Source organism: Scylla paramamosain, chromosome 10, assembly GCF_035594125.1.
Source record: "Scylla paramamosain isolate STU-SP2022 chromosome 10, ASM3559412v1, whole genome shotgun sequence".
Taxonomy (NCBI): domain Eukaryota; kingdom Metazoa; phylum Arthropoda; class Malacostraca; order Decapoda; family Portunidae; genus Scylla; species Scylla paramamosain.
In genome coordinates, this window is record NC_087160.1 from 28,424,432 (window position 1) to 28,439,894 (window position 15,463).

The 15,463-nt window shown below is 42.6% G+C and overlaps 2 protein-coding genes across 4 annotated transcripts in view; both read right to left on the bottom strand.

Moving 5' to 3' along the window:
* Positions 1–837, bottom strand: part of LOC135104550 (uncharacterized) — a 19,094-nt gene extending 18,257 nt beyond the window's left edge. Inside the window, exons 1-3 of the mRNA XM_064012125.1 lie at positions 756–837; positions 461–568; positions 302–342 (exon numbers count right to left, since the gene is read on the bottom strand). Coding sequence (XP_063868195.1) covers positions 302–342; positions 461–568; positions 756–837 — 231 coding nt within the window. The remainder of the gene's footprint in view (positions 1–301; positions 343–460; positions 569–755) is intronic.
* Positions 1–14,826, bottom strand: part of LOC135104486 (uncharacterized) — a 15,081-nt gene extending 255 nt beyond the window's left edge. Inside the window, exons 1-10 of one of the 3 annotated variants that reach the window (XM_064012016.1) lie at positions 14,544–14,826; positions 9,018–9,375; positions 8,622–8,756; positions 8,225–8,358; positions 7,617–7,749; positions 6,489–6,611; positions 5,901–6,005; positions 5,503–5,658; positions 4,850–4,975; positions 1–965 (exon numbers count right to left, since the gene is read on the bottom strand). The exon at positions 1–965 is cut by the window's left edge and continues 255 nt beyond it. In XM_064012016.1, the coding sequence (XP_063868086.1) occupies positions 862–965; positions 4,850–4,975; positions 5,503–5,658; positions 5,901–6,005; positions 6,489–6,611; positions 7,617–7,749; positions 8,225–8,358; positions 8,622–8,756; positions 9,018–9,108 (1,107 nt within the window). In that variant the 5' untranslated portion in view covers positions 9,109–9,375; positions 14,544–14,826 and the 3' untranslated portion in view covers positions 1–861. The remainder of the gene's footprint in view (positions 966–4,849; positions 4,976–5,502; positions 5,659–5,900; positions 6,006–6,488; positions 6,612–7,616; positions 7,750–8,224; positions 8,359–8,621; positions 8,757–9,017; positions 9,376–14,543) is intronic. The other 2 variants (XM_064012018.1, XM_064012017.1) reach the window with 2 other exon arrangements.
* Positions 14,827–15,463: the final 637 nt, after the last annotated feature.

Below are 15,463 nucleotides of genomic sequence, written 5' to 3' on the forward strand. Positions count from 1 at the left end.
GGGATGAGGGAGTGCGGCTGTGAAATGAGAGGTGGTGGTGGTATTGGTTGGAAAGATGGTATGGGTGGACAGAGAGAAAGAGAGGCGGGGGAGGAGGCATGAGAGAGAGAGAGAGAGAGGGGGGGGGAGAGAAAGGAATGACGAGGAGGCAGGAAGATGTGGGGCATCGCTGCGTGGTGTGGAAAGCAAGACACGCTAACCTGCCCGTTGGTGGAGAGTTGGAGAGATTTGGGAGGTGTTAACATGCAGAGGGGACTGAAGATGGGTCAGAATGAAGGGAAAGTATGATGGAGTGAGATACGGAGGATGTGTTTCCAAGTACAGGGACGTGGATATAAGAACCTGAGGGAAGATAAGAATAAAGTCAAAAAAGATATAAAGGAATTTGGTTATAGGATAAGGATTTGGGTTCATATTGATGTGCTAATAATCAGGTGGTGGTAGTTAAGTTTATGCACACATTGCTGGGAAGAGTGGGAGCTGGATGGAGAGCTGTAAACCTGGTCAGACTGGCAGATGACAGGGGAAGGTGGAGATCCATGGTCGCCAACGTCACTTGACTGGCAACCTGATAAAGGAGGCACAGGAAGGTGTTTGGAGCGGGATATGACCTATAGTGAGTTAATGATGAGACGTGAAGGAACAGAACAGAGTACACAGAGGAATCGACAAATAAGACTTAAGTTGAAGGCACACGTGAAGCTGTTGGGGAATGTACTGTTGTGGCTGTTGACTGGCTGTGATGAGAACTGTACACGAGTTTCTGGAGCTGTTAGAGATTGGTGGGACTGCTGGTTGGGTGCTGGAGCCGATGGGACTGTGGAAACCTGCGGACATTGAGGAGGTGTCTCTTGGCGGCACTCAACACAACTGCTGCTCGTACGCAAGATGGAAGCCCCGGTTGTCTATATCTTCTTCATCAAACTCCTGGTCATTAGCCACAACCCGAACCTTGAAGGACTTGCCTGAAGGAGAGGAATAGTTGTCGTCTTCAAAAGTAGTAGTAGTAGTAGTAGTTGTTGTTGTTGTAGAAGAAATAAGCTGAGGAAGACAAAAGAAGGAGCAGGAGGTGTTGAAGGAAAAATACTAGTTAGTTGAGTCACATTGCCGCAATAACAAGGCCAGATGACGTCCACAAGGAATAATTACCATAGACAGCTTACCTCTCCCACCGCAAAATAAAATAGTAAAACAAATAAGTCAATAAATAAATAATACTGTGATGAGGGAAGAGGAACACCAAAGATCATCCTCCCAGATCTTTCTTCTCAGTCATTTCTATCTTCCCTCTTTTCTTTTCTGTATTTTTCTCCTCCTCCATTTCTTCCTCTTCCCTTCCCATCTCCTTCTTTTGCCTCTAGTCCTCGTGCTCAACAAAAGGCTTCAGTGTATTGCAAGACGGATTCGGTGAGAAAGAAGGAAAGAAACCTAGGAAAGATATTTATGGTTAGGCTATTTCAGTATTACGACCGTTGAATTATAGTGTAAATTATGGCTTACGCTTAAGTACTTGAAAAGGACAGAAAGAGAACGAGAGAGAGAGAGAGAGAGAGAGAGAGAGAGAGAGAGAGAGAGAGAGAGAGAGAGAGAGAGAGAGAGAGAGAGAGAGAGAGAGAGAAAGTGTAGGAAGAATGAAAGGGAGAAGGAAATTGCAGATGTGCGAGTATGTGAAGAAAATGTGTAGAAACTAAGAAAGAGATGAAAAGAATAGAGAGAGAGAAAGAAAAAGCAGAAGGGGGTGTGGAAAAGGGATATATATAGACAGGAAGAAGAAGAAGAAGAAGAAGAAGAAGAAGAAGAAGAGAGAGAACATAAGAACATAAGAAATAAGGGAAGCTGCAAGAAGCGACCAGGCTTACACGTGGCAGTCCCTGTATGAAACACTCCTACCTATTTCCATCTGTTATCCCCATCCATAAACTTGTCTAATCTTCTCTTAAAGCTCTCTAGTGTCCTGGCACTAACTACATGATTACTGAGTCCGTTCCACTCATCTACCACTCTATTTGAGAACCAATTTTTTCCTATCTCCTTCCTAAACCTAAATTTTTCAAGCTTGAACCCGTTATTTCTTGTTCTACCTTGGTTGCTGATCCTAAGAATTTTGCTTACATCTCCCTTGTTATAACCCCTATACCACTTAAAGACTTCTATCAGGTCCCCTCTTAACCTACGTCTCTCTAGAGAATGTAAATTTAACCGCTTCAACCTCGCTTCGTAAGGAATACTCCTCATCCCCTGGATCCTTTTAGTCATTCTCCTCTGTACTGATTCTAATAGACCTATATCTTTCCTGTAATGTGGGGACCAGAACTGCACAGCGTAGTCTAGATGAGGTCTGACCAGCGCCAAGTATAACTTTAATATTACTTCCGGCCTTCTACTTTTAACACTCCTAAAATGAATCCTAGTACCCTATTTGCCTTGTTTCTGGCTTCTATGCATTGTTTCCCTAGACGGAGTTCAGAGCTAACTATAACTCCTAAATCTTTCTCGTACCCTGTACCTACCAGAGTTTGGGTGTTTAATGTGTACCTATTGTGTGGGTTTCCTCTACCTACGCTAAGCACTTTGCATTTATTGATATTAAATTGCATTTGCCATCTATCCGTCCATTCATTCATTCTATCTAAGTCTGTCTGCAAGGCGATGGCATCCGCTTCTGACCTAATTAATCTACCTATCTTTGTGTCATCCGCAAATTTACTAACATCGCTACTAATTCCACTATCCAAGTCATTGATATATATTAGAAATAATAATGGCCCTAATACTGATCCCTGTGGCACCCCACTAATGACATGACCCCACTCGGATTTCGAGCCGTTTATTAGCACTCTCTGTCGCCTGTTACCAAGCCATGACCCTATCCAACCTAACACCTTCCCATCTATCCCGTGCGCCCTAACCTTTCTCAGGAGCCTTTGATGGGGCACCTTGTCGAATGCTTTACTAAAGTCCAGATATAAGATATCATAACTATCACCATTATCTACTGCCTCGTACACCTTACTGTAAAAACTTAACAAGTTTGTCAGGCAAGACTTCCCCTTCGTGAAGCCATGCTGTGACTGATTTATCAAGTTATGTTTGTCTAAATGTTCCCTAATGTTCCTGGCTATTATTGACTCTAACATTTTACCTACAACTGAAGTTAAGCTGACAGGTCTATAATTAGACGCTAAAGTTTTATCCCCTTTCTTAAAGATGGGTACTACATTAGCCTGCCTCCACATTACTGGTACCTCACCCGACTCCAGTGATTTCCTAAAGACAGAAACTAACGGCTCACTAATAATCTTTTTACATTCCTTCAGTACTCTGGGATATATTTCATCAGGTCCTGGTGACTTGAGAGAGAGAGAAAGAGAGAGAGAGAGAGAGAGAGAGAGAGAGAGAGAGAGAGAGAGAGAGAGAGAGAGAGAGAGAGAGAGAGATGAAAGTTCCAGCCATATTAAAAAGAAATCAGGAAACAGAGAAGAATATTCTATCTATTATCTTTTCCATCTCCCCTTTTACTCGAGCACAGATCACATTGCCCTTTACAGCAGTAGTTCTCCATCTTTTTATATATATATTCATTGATTTGCTCTCACGTGACACCTCAACCCCACTGCTTCTTTTCCTTTTCATTGTTACGATTTTTTATATTTTCAGTCACTCCTCTGGCTATCCCATCTCATAATTTTGATTGGCTTTTAATTTTTGCATCGTGTGTTTTAGTACCAGTTAGGATGAGCTGACTGATAATAATAAATTTTCCTTTGCGAGTCAATGCAAGTGGAAATCAAATACTAAGAGAGAGAGAGAGAGAGAGAGAGAGAGAGAGAGAGAGAGAGAGAGAGAGAGAGAGAGAGAGAGAGAGAGAGAGAGAGAGAGAGAGAGAGAGAGAGAGAGAGAGAGAGTTATAGCAAATAATTTTCCTTATTATCATATTTTTGAACAAGAATTTTAATTGTTAGCAAGCGCCTCGCACACACACTCTACCCCCTTTACGCCCTCCCAACATTGATATTTCTCTCTCCCTCCCTCCCTTCGCCCCGCGCCTCCCCCTCGTAGTTTGGGAATTAGTGGTGTAAACTGCATGGAATCTTGCGCTGAATTACAAATGTGAGTTCAGTGGTGGTATATTAAGTTTTCTGCAGGACATCAGTGTATTTAAAAAAGTGCAACTACGTACGTGCACAGATTCAGGGAGGTAAGGTGATGGGGCATTAGAGGTGAGGATCTGTCATGTGCAGGTGATACGCATGATAAAGACAGATAAAAGTGAAGGTGATCTTGTTATTCATTTTTGCTTTGTGTGTGTGACCCTCTTTAACGGGAATGTGCTAGTATTGTTATTGTTATTTTCTTTTATTTATTTATTTGTTGCTGTTGCTGTTGTTGTTGTTGTTGTTGTTGTTGTTAGTAGTAGTAGTAGTAGTAGTAGTAGTAGTAGTAGTAGTAATAGTAGTAGTAGTAGTATCATAATTTCTTTGTTTTTATTTTTACTCCCTAGTTGGTGTTGTTATATTATTATTAGGTTTGCTATCAAGTTAATTGCACTTCCTCCTTTACCTCCTCCTCCTCCTCCTCCTCCTCCTCCCTCTCTTGCTCCCTCTTGCTTCCTCACCCACCACCACCACCACCACCAGCCCTTCCCCAAACCAGCAGCCGGACGGTGAGTTACAGCCAGACTTAAGGGATAAATTTGGCCACCACTTTTTCACGGAGAATTAGAACACGTCGTCCCCAAAAAGAAGAAAGAGAAGAGATTAAGGGGAAATAGCAATGTCCCTAGGCTGCAGCGTGGCTTGGCTTGGTTTGGCTTGGTGTGGTGGGGGCGTGGTAAGGAGTGAACACTTACTGTATAGGCCAGGGGAGGGGAAAAGAGATCCACAGAGCACAGCAACGGTTTCCTCCTCATCCACTATGTTGGCATCCGTAATGAGGAGATAATCGGTGAATGCACAGTCCTCGTTCAAACTTGACCCTGCAAAGTTAGGACAAAGGTGTGTGATAAACTGTCGTCTTTTTTTTTTTTTCGTGGGATGTGGTTAAAAGTAGAGAAGTGTGTGTTTAGCTATGATTTGTTGCTGTTTTGCCTGCATATCATTGCTCTTTGATCGTGTGGACACAGGTTTCGTCGGCATGCAAATCATCACAGTTTATCCCTCCCAGGTTTCGATGTGTATATTCAGTAAATCCGTTATATGCTAGTGATAAACGGGCAGTTCAGTATGTGTATGCCTTCTGTCTCGGTTACTTAAGCTTACCATTAAAACAGTGGCAAAGTGTGTTCGTGATATAACCACAGAAAATGTAGTTGAAGAGGGTAACAGTCCTATTTTAGGTTTGCCATTTAATTTATGGGAAAATATGAACACAATGTAGTTAGAAAAAAAAAAAAAAAGCAAGTGGGCATTTATTTTATTTTGCCTACCATCAAAATCATAGTGAATTAAAAATGTGATGTATAAAGAGAAAACGAAGTAAACGGGAGTAACCGTTATAGCTCACCAAACACTGGATCTATGACCCCAGGAGCGAGGTTGCCTGTGAGAGTGAAGGTGTATTTGTCCTCGGTGGGACCACTTGGGGATGTCCATTTGACACCGCAGTATCCCTCCTCAGCGCGCACGCAGATCGTGTACGACTCCTGCAGGTGGCGGCTCCCTACAAGGTTAAGCAAGGTGCACGACGGTGAGGAACATTTATATTTCCTGAAGAACACGGCTGTATTTAAAGGTTTCTCTTTGGAAACTAGACTTCCAATTAAATGTTTGAATGTCTCATGTACTTAATGAAGAAAACTATTGAATCTAGGTGTTTTTCTTTGGAAACCAGACCTCCAATGAAATGTTAGAATGTTTCTAACTATGACAACAAGGTGGGATGAGGGAGGTCGTATAGCTCACCAGGCATGTCGTTGTCATGTTTCCTAGAGGACTCCTTTGTGTCGTAGTTGAAGGACTTTACTTCCCCTGTGATACCCGTAACGTAATGATGGCAGCCGTTGGGCGCTGGTCGTCGTCAGAAACGGAGGGAACGTAGAAGGGAAAGAAAAAGAGACAAAATTAATTAAAAGTGTTCAACCTGTGGTCATCCTTGTCGTCTATATAGTAGAGATGTTCTTTGCTTTCATGTTACGATATCTAACATCCGTAATTCCAAGAAACTCCATAATCTTGGCACATGCAAAGATAAATTTAAAAAATTCCTTCAATGTACGTCATATCATTTTACCAAATCAGCTTCTGACTCTCACATTTAGCTGAGAAATCAGAACCACCGCTCTCGATAATTTGAATACACTGAAGCCATTGGTTTTCCGATAAGTTTATCAGGAGTGCACAAGTATGGGCGCTACTTTGCTACTAAATTGTTACTACATTACTGTTACACTACTCTCACACTGCTACTACGTATTATATTACTGCTCTTATATTAATCAACTACTACTACTACTACTACTACTACTACTACGTCTCACTTCTACTACTCACCTAAATCATCGGAGTTACATGGCACCTGTACCACCTTCACTTGCCAATCACTGTTTAGGTTTTCTTTCAAAGTCGTCACTGACACCTTGAAGGGACCCTCCATCCCCTCCACGTCTACTACCACTGCGGAGGGAAGCGTGGCTTTATCAATTTATGAGTCTGGTAACCAAAAGCAGGCTACTGAAGAACAGAAAATTAAATAAGAACGATAGAGAAAGGGAAACAGAACACCAATGCAAGTATCTACAGTTTTAAGATTTATTCCAATGATTTAAGACAGGCGTTATCAAGCAAACTATTCCTTGAAGAAATATGTACATAAGCAGAAAATGCAGCATTTATTTAGAAACTCGCATGGAGATTGTCCTTGCATGTTATGAGTAGAAGGGAAAAAGTTTATTAAATAATCTGACCATAAAGTTTCTTCGATCACCATCTCCTTCGCCAGATGTATGTCCTCGGTCCCTTCATTAACACGACTAACTGGTGATCGGTTGGTGGGCGCTCAATAGACAGTCATAAAGATGTATACCTAATGCTACAAAACTCCTTGTTATCTCTTGCCTCGCCTCAATAGCAGCCCCAGTACAACACTCCCAAGGTATAGCAATGGTCCTGTGCATCACTTCCATCAGAAATGTTTACTAAATTAACTCTTCCCTTGTAAATATATCCCCTGTAACACTCTCCAGTAATCCTCTCCCAGTACTGTTTTCCCTATTGTACTTCCCAGTAAAACACCCCAGTAACACTTCCTGAGCAACACCCCCCCAGCAACACTCCCCCCAGTAACACTTCCTGAGCAACACACCCCCCAGCAACACTCCCCTAGTATCACTTCTCGAGCAACACACCCCCCAGCAACACTCCCCCAGTAACACTCCCCGAGTAACACCCCCCATAACTTTCGGCCAGTAACACTTTCCCAGTAGCTCTTGCAATAATACTCCCCTAATTCTGTCCCAATAACATTCCAGTAACACCCCAGTAACTATCGTACACTAACACTTCCCCCGTAACTATCGTGCATTAACATTCCCCCAGTAACTATCGTACACTAACACTCCTCTTAGTAACTATCGTACACTAACACTCCCCCCCGTAACACACCCCAGCAAGAACACTCACAGGTCTGGTTGTTCCCGATGCCGCAGACCTTGAAGGAATTCTCCTTGCCTCCCCTAACCTCCAGGTACTGCTCGTCACACTTCCCGTCTGGGTTGGGCTCAGTTAGCGTCATCTTCTCAAGAGTCACGTGTAGCTGTGGTGGTGGCGATGGTGGTGGCGGTGGGAGTGGGCAGGAGTAGCGAGGGAAGAGGGGGAAGGTGGAGATAAGAATGTCAAAGCTCTGTGGTCCCATATTTTTCTCATCAAGATTGTTTCACAGAGATATTTATCAGGTTCTTGGGTACGTGTTTTTCTTTTATTTTTTTTCTTTTATTTTCTCTCTCTCTCTCTCTCTCTCTCTCTCTCTCTCTCTCTCTCTCTCTCTCTCTCTCTCTCTCTCTCTCTCTCTCTCTCTCTTATCATTGGTAGAGAATCATTATTAAACTATCACTGGAATTTTGAAAACAATCTTGAAGTCACAAATAATGTCCAGTATTGTATTCTTCATAAGGTGTCACAATGTTTGAAGAATGCGGTCCTCTCTCTCTCTCTCTCTCTCTCTCTCTCTCTCTCTCTCTCTCTCTCTCTCTCTCTCTCTCTCTCTCTCTCTCTCTCTCTCTCTCTCTCACCTGACAGATGTCACTGGCGGCAATACTGCTGGAGGGAGAGATGGTGACGCTGCAGGTCGTGTCGGAGATCATGTATTGTTTGCTGGTGAAATAGGTGATTCTCGCCTCGGACGTCTGCCCACACGACCTTTCCACTGGCGAGGGAAAGAAACGCCCGTGAGTTGCGAGTAAATTACATTGTTTGGTGTGTGTGTGTGTGTGTGTGTGTGTGTGTGTGTGTGTGTGTGTGTGTGTGTGTGTGTGTGTGTGTGTGTGTGTGTGTGTGTGTGTGCGTTTGTGTGTAGGTAGATAAGTAGATAGGTTCATAGGAAAATTATCACAGTCAAAGATTATGTATAGCAGCAACAGTAATAGAAGTACTAGTAGTAGTTGTAGTAATCCCTCGCCTCACACTCACCCACACAGCACTGGCCCACCACCCTGCAGGTTCCCTCCACCACGCCCCCGTAGCTGTCACATCTGAAGTAGGGGAGACACGCCCCTTGACGTTCCGCGTCTCCATCACACACCAAGGGATTGGACGCAAAAAGAACTGGTTGAGAAAAATAATAATAGATAAAAAGGAAAGAAAGAGAAAGAGCCTATAGCCTCGCCTATCACATTTATCAAATTATTACTGTTAATTTTGAGGAAAGGTTAATGAAGCCAATATGTACCGTGCGCTAATGCTACTTCATTTGTCACTAAATAATCATTAAATTGTTTTGTACATTGGAAAAAAAAAAATCCCAGTAATACGATTAAGAATGCGTAAATAACAGCGAAAAGTAATAAGTAAATTAGTTACACTTACTTCTCTCATCCCTGTGCGAGAGCTCGGAGGCCAAGACTACACCTGCTGCCACCGCCGCCGCCACCAGTAGGGCGTACAGCATCTTCATCATCCTGCTCGGGAGACGCGGGAGCAGGAATTTAAACGTTACTCTTTCGCGGCACACACCACACTGATGGCTAAGTTGGCAAAGAATCTACCTCACCGGGAGATGCTGTGGTAGAGCTGGTGTAGGTTGTGGTGAGGTGAAGGGTGTGAGGGAAGTGAGTGGCGAGTCCCTGCCTTTATATTGGAGGTAGGAGTCTTTCGCACCAAGATGTCATGTTGACAGAGTCGTTACTGTCTAAAGGCGCGGTACACCAGCACCGCCACCTCCTCCCTTCCACGAATAACATCCTTACCATTAAAGCCGTAATCTTTATCATTGTTGTTGCTTGTAGTAGTAGTAGTAGTAGTAGTAGTAGTAGTAGTAGTAGTAGAAGAAGAAGAAATGACGGTATACGGTACGTTGCCTCAGCCGCAACTGTCATAATAGTAATACTTATAGTGATCTCTCTCTCTCTCTCTCTCTCTCTCTCTCTCTCTCTCTCTCTCTCTCTCGGCCTTGTTGCCGTTGATGATGTGACACCAGCAGTATTACTGTCACAAGTGCTAGCACTGGCAGTATTATTATTATAAATACTAGCACCGGCAATATTACTATTGCAAGTACTAGCACCGGCAGTATTACTATTATAAGTACTAGCACCGGCAGTATTACTATTACAAGTACTAGCACCGGTAGTATTACAAATATAAGTACTAGCACCGGCAGTATTACTATTACAAGTGCTAGCACCGGTAGTATTACTATTACAAGTACTAATACCGGTAGTATTACTATTACAAGTACTAACACCGGTATTATTACTATTACAAGTACTAACACCGGTAGTTCCGTTCCGTATTCTTTATTCAAACTGGAGAATGTACAGTAGTATCATTAAACACATAAGTACAATTATAAAACATTAAAAAGTATGCAAAGGCAATACAGTATATAGTAACCACAAGTTCACTCAGTACATAGTGAATTATTTATCTTGATTTCATTGGCAGAAAATATAGTACTATTTTTATCCAGCATAGTTCACAATCCAGTGCATCAGTCTGATTCTCATCTTGCTGTTCGTCACGTAACTCCTCCCAAACCATGTTCACAACATTACAGTCCATGTTATATTTATTCACCAAGCGGGGTACCTTCCACACGCCCCGCACCGCGACCCACCTCGCTCGGCGCGGCGCCACCATCTGGCATCACACAAATTGGCTACCATAAAAACTGGAAAAATATTTAAAAGATAAATGACTTATTATGTTGGACAGATCACCCTTAAAACGAGATCAAAAGAAATTACACTGCCTATAAAAAATCTGTCCCACATTTAGAGGTGTCGCACTTAAAAATATTATTACTTAAAATATTTCCAAGATGTTCTTACAATTGATTCCACAACCTCGATACTTTTATCATTAATTTTAATGGAATTAATTTTAATGGAACAGTACTCACTCTATTCTTAGCAGGAAAAACTAGTCTTGCATTTATTATCATTATGTATAATATCATATCTGGTAGCATGGCTAACACAAATATTTATCATCTTTACGTCAGATCGTTGAGATCATCGGCAAACTCAAAAGCTCCAGCGTAGGTGTCGCCCACGTGGCAACCCACTCCTGAGTCACGAAGCTCAGAGCAACGCGTCTATTTACACATAGTACATGATGGGGGAAATCACGCACTATCAGCAGCAATTCTAGTTTTAGTAGTAGTAGTAGTAGTAGTAGTAGTAGTAGTAGTAGTAGTAGTAGCTGTGGTAGTAGCAGTAGTAGTAGTAGTAGCAGTAGTAGTAGTAGTAGTAGTAGTAGTAGTAGCTGTAGTAGTAGTAGTAGTAGTAGTAGTAGTAGTAGTAGTAGTAGTAGTAGTAGTAATAAGTGGTCAAATACTATATTACAAAACAAAAGAACTATGGTATTGAAGCAGAACTGTAGACGAACACAATGCCAACTCCGGCGAGGCTGTCTCCTGTGGCGTGCTGCGTCGCTTTCTGCGGGCGGAGCAGCGTGCAGGTCTGGCTAACTATTGACAGGGGATTTGTGGTGATTCCCTGGATCACGGGAACTCAGCGGCTGCAGTAGATCAGCAATAGGCCAGTACAGTATCATGTTTGTTGTCCCCGTGAACATAGAGGTAATATAATGTGTAAAATGTAGTAGTGTAAGTGTATGCTCACAATAGGATAGCATGACCTATCTGCTGTAGTGCTATCAGTAGTAGCAGTAGTAGTAGTAGTAGTAGTAGTAGTAGTAGTGGTGGTGGTGGTGGTAGTAGTAGCAGTAGTAGTAGTAGTAGTAGTAGTAGTAGTAGTATAGTAAAACCAGACTAATCTGGAGGACAAGGTGAAGTCAGGGTGTGGGTACAGCACTGCCACTTTTCCTAAACTACGTTAAGTAACTAATGTGATTTTCTAGTACATCTAAAAGACGCTAAAAATAAAATTGAGAAACAATAAATATAATTTTCACGTAGATATTATAATACCGTACGAAAAGTAGTCATTATACAATGCAACAATAAAGAAACGTGGAATGAATACTGTACAGTGTTGCTACGAAAATGTTATTCTCATTAATTTTTACAGTTGTTTTGAGGCGGGCAACTATGTTATGTATAAATACATTTAGGATGTAATCTGAAGGAATACTAGTGGGAAATACCATTTACTTAATTATAAAAAATGTTAAGCTCATCGCGAAGGGCAACACTCACCCATCCAGCTTGACCCAGACCCCGGTGAGGCAGTGACCTCGTCTTGACATGATACTTTTGTTAATTCACACCAGGTGGGAAATTATGTTTAATAATAGTTATAAGGTATTTTGAAGGAATATAAGTAGGAAATACATCAATTACTTAAAGAAAATAAATGATAAAAATAAAAAGCTAAACTCTCTCGAAAGACGAGGCGCAGGTGACCTCGCCCTAAGAAGAATCACCTGCCACGTGTCCCCTGGGAAGCGACCAACCTGGGAAAACAGGCAGCGCTTAACCCACACCCTGACCCCAACCTACAGTGCTGGATGTGAATAGCTTCGCCGAATGCGTGTTTTTTTTTTTTCATTATTGTGTGTGTGGGGGGGATGTATATACTCGTATATATATATATATATATATATATATATATATATATATATATATATATATATATATATATATATATATATATATATATATATATATATATATATATATATATATATATATATATTCTTTTTTTTATGTGTACGGGTGGCTCGATGGCGGTCATTTCAATGGTTAGGTTTGAAAACTAGGCAAAATGGTTCAAGAATTACAGTAGTAGCTGACAATGTAAACTTGCCGTTCTGTATATCATATACAAGTATCGTGTAGGTGTATGCATAATACATACAAACACCAAATGTATTGGGCATCTTTGTCAGTATAATTTTTCTTCTTGATACTTGTAACATTTTATGGTATGGTACAGAACATTACAGATCAACCGTACGTGGAAATCCCACAATTATGTCTTACCAGCCGTAGACAACAACAGCATTGGTGGTGACAATGATGTGCAAAAATAAACGAATGAAAACATAGTTTCTTTTCTTAATTTTAATGTTCATTCTCAAACATACATTACATAATAATTTGCAACATCGAGAGAGAGAGAGAGAGAGAGAGAGAGAGAGAGAGAGAGAGAGAGAGAGAGAGAGAGAGAGAGAGAGAGGGGGGGGAAGGGGGGGGGGGGAGAGAAGGGACGGGGAGAGGAGAGAGGGCGGTTCTGTTTTCCTTGGTGTGCGGGAGGGAGGGAAGGGCAGGCAGGCAGGGCTGTGTAGGCAAGGCTCTCCTTTTGTAAGACAAGGCCGGCCTATCGAACAGCCTTCCTAATTAGCCCGCACAATTAACAAACATTTTCCTCAGCATCGCTCATTAGCACCCCTCTCTTTTACATATTTTATGCATCTCCAGCACATTTCCATTTACACTGACGGCAATTTTGTAAACAGAACAACATAAGGGGGAGAGGCAGGGAGCCCCATGCGTAAGGAACACATTCTCAATATTTCAGTGCGAAACAGCACGGACGAACGCGGGTTCCTGCTCAGACTTGAGGCCCGAACAAGGAAAACGCTGATCACGAGGTCGCGTGGCATGTAGCAACACACAAGAAGCACACTCCACTGCATATCTGAAAGCTTAAGAACGTTATCGCCTCAGAAATGTAGATCCGTCATATGGCAATACCGACAGCCGACACCAGACACCCAGGTACGGTACCCGCGCGCCGCATCTTGCCACCGCTAGCAGGTGTATCTCTGTTTGGACCAAGTTACTGTGCATATAATCTCTCCTAGAGCTTCTGGGCACCTGGAAGGGCACGATGATCAGTCATCAGGGTACTAGTGACGTATGTAATCGGCGAGGAGACCAAGAAAGTGACACAGGACCTGGGAGGACGCGCGATTTGCGTGAGGTATTGCGAGACACCGCTGCGTAATCCCATCGCTTATGGCCTCCTGTTGAAAAAGCGCCCTGAAAAAGTCAGTGATGTGTATCGACTGTGGTTTTGAGGTCACGGGTTCACTTACGCACAAGAGTTTTAGTTCCAACATATTCAGAGGGAAAATCGCCCTTATAGCCACGGAGGTGTCACCTAACGGGTTCATCAACCTGAGAGAGAGAGAGAGAGAGAGAGAGAGAGAGAGATTGCTACTTCATCCTCCCTCCCCTTCTATTTTCTTTTTTTTTTTCTTCTTTTTTATACAAGTGTCGCGATTCTCATGATGCGAGAAGGGGGGGAGAAAGATGTATAATGAATGATGACGCAACAAGGTCGATGATATTTTCTCTGCCAGTCCTTCACTTTCCACGGTCGATACACACACCAGTCATTATTGCAGCCTTCACAAGGTGCCCGCTCATTTGTTCCCATGCTTGCTGTGGGGAAAGAAGAAAAAAATGAAGCAGTTCGATACGTGTCGCCCTGCGTGTGCGTCAGTCAATGGGAGGACACAGGGAGAGCGGGTTACGCCAGTCTCATTCATATACGCGTAGGTCCTCCATCCGGCTGTTCTCCCTCCCTTCTCGCCCTTCCCTCCTCTCTCTCTCTGAAGCGAACATACATACATACATACATACGCACACACGTGACTTGAGAGGGAGAGAGGAAGCACGCATCGCAACACAGCAGCATCCTTGTGACATTTGACGTGAGGATGAGCTCTCCACTGTCTCTTAACTGCCCAATTCTGGATAGAAGTTCATAAGGCTAAGTTGCTGTTTACCGCGTCGAGGGCTTCCCTTCTTCCCGCCTGCCCTTATGCCAACCGCCACCACACACTCCACTTTACACCTTCATGAGCGACAACTGCGACCAGTTTTACTTTTTCCATCATACGTAGGTCCAATACCAAGTAGAATTATCATTTATCGTGCTATATACAAATTGGTAACTTGTTTTACTTTTTATCTGGTACCTGCTTGCCAGTGCGCGTGAAGTAAATTTCACCATCCCGCATCGTGTCAGGAGAGAGTGCAGGGCCCCGGAGACAGCCGCTACGCAGTGTTAAAGCCAATTCACACATTTTTACTTAATTAGGCAGTTAACTATCGATTTCTGGTAGATTCTGACCTATATGGGGCACTGTTGTAAGATGCATTCCTTCCCAAAGGACATCTTCCGTGGCAGGCGAGAGTCAGGTCTTAAGATGGTGCGAGGCTGGTGCAAAGCCAGGGTGCGGGGTGGTTGGCAGTCACACTGAACAGCAAATCGACCCCTGCACTCGCCTTACCTAACCTCATGGACAGTCTTCATCTCGATTATTGTTCTGTGATTGTTCTCAGCTGCTATATCAAGTGTCATGAAATATTTATAATCGTAACATGTAATACAATTAAGCGTTTTCCTCCCAGATATTGATCCTTGTGAGTAATCGTTAGTTTTTGATGAAAGTATTCACAGGATATTGTTCATCAGTAAGGCAACAAGAGCGGCAGCCACGGCTGGGGTCCTGCCTGCCTGACGCTCGCGGCATCTTGACAGCCCACCAGCTTCCTTTATACCAGATTGACATTACGGTACCGTGTCTTTTTTTTTTTTTTTTCGGTTCTCACTCAAACAGGAAACGATGTAGCCATTACCGTATGCAACAGACACACCATAGTTTTTTTTTTTTTTTTTTTTTTTTTTACAAGGTGCCGGCATTCTTGAACTCAGTAATGAGATGCACGCGCTGCTTTAGTGTCGTAATGACAGCGATGGCTGTTGTGGATGACTTCATTATTTCATTCACCACAGTATCTTCGGCTTGTTAGTTGTATAACATTAATTTCTATGATATCCATTTTTTTTTTATTTTTACTTTTTTTTTAATTCTGTAATAGCAGAATTTCGAGG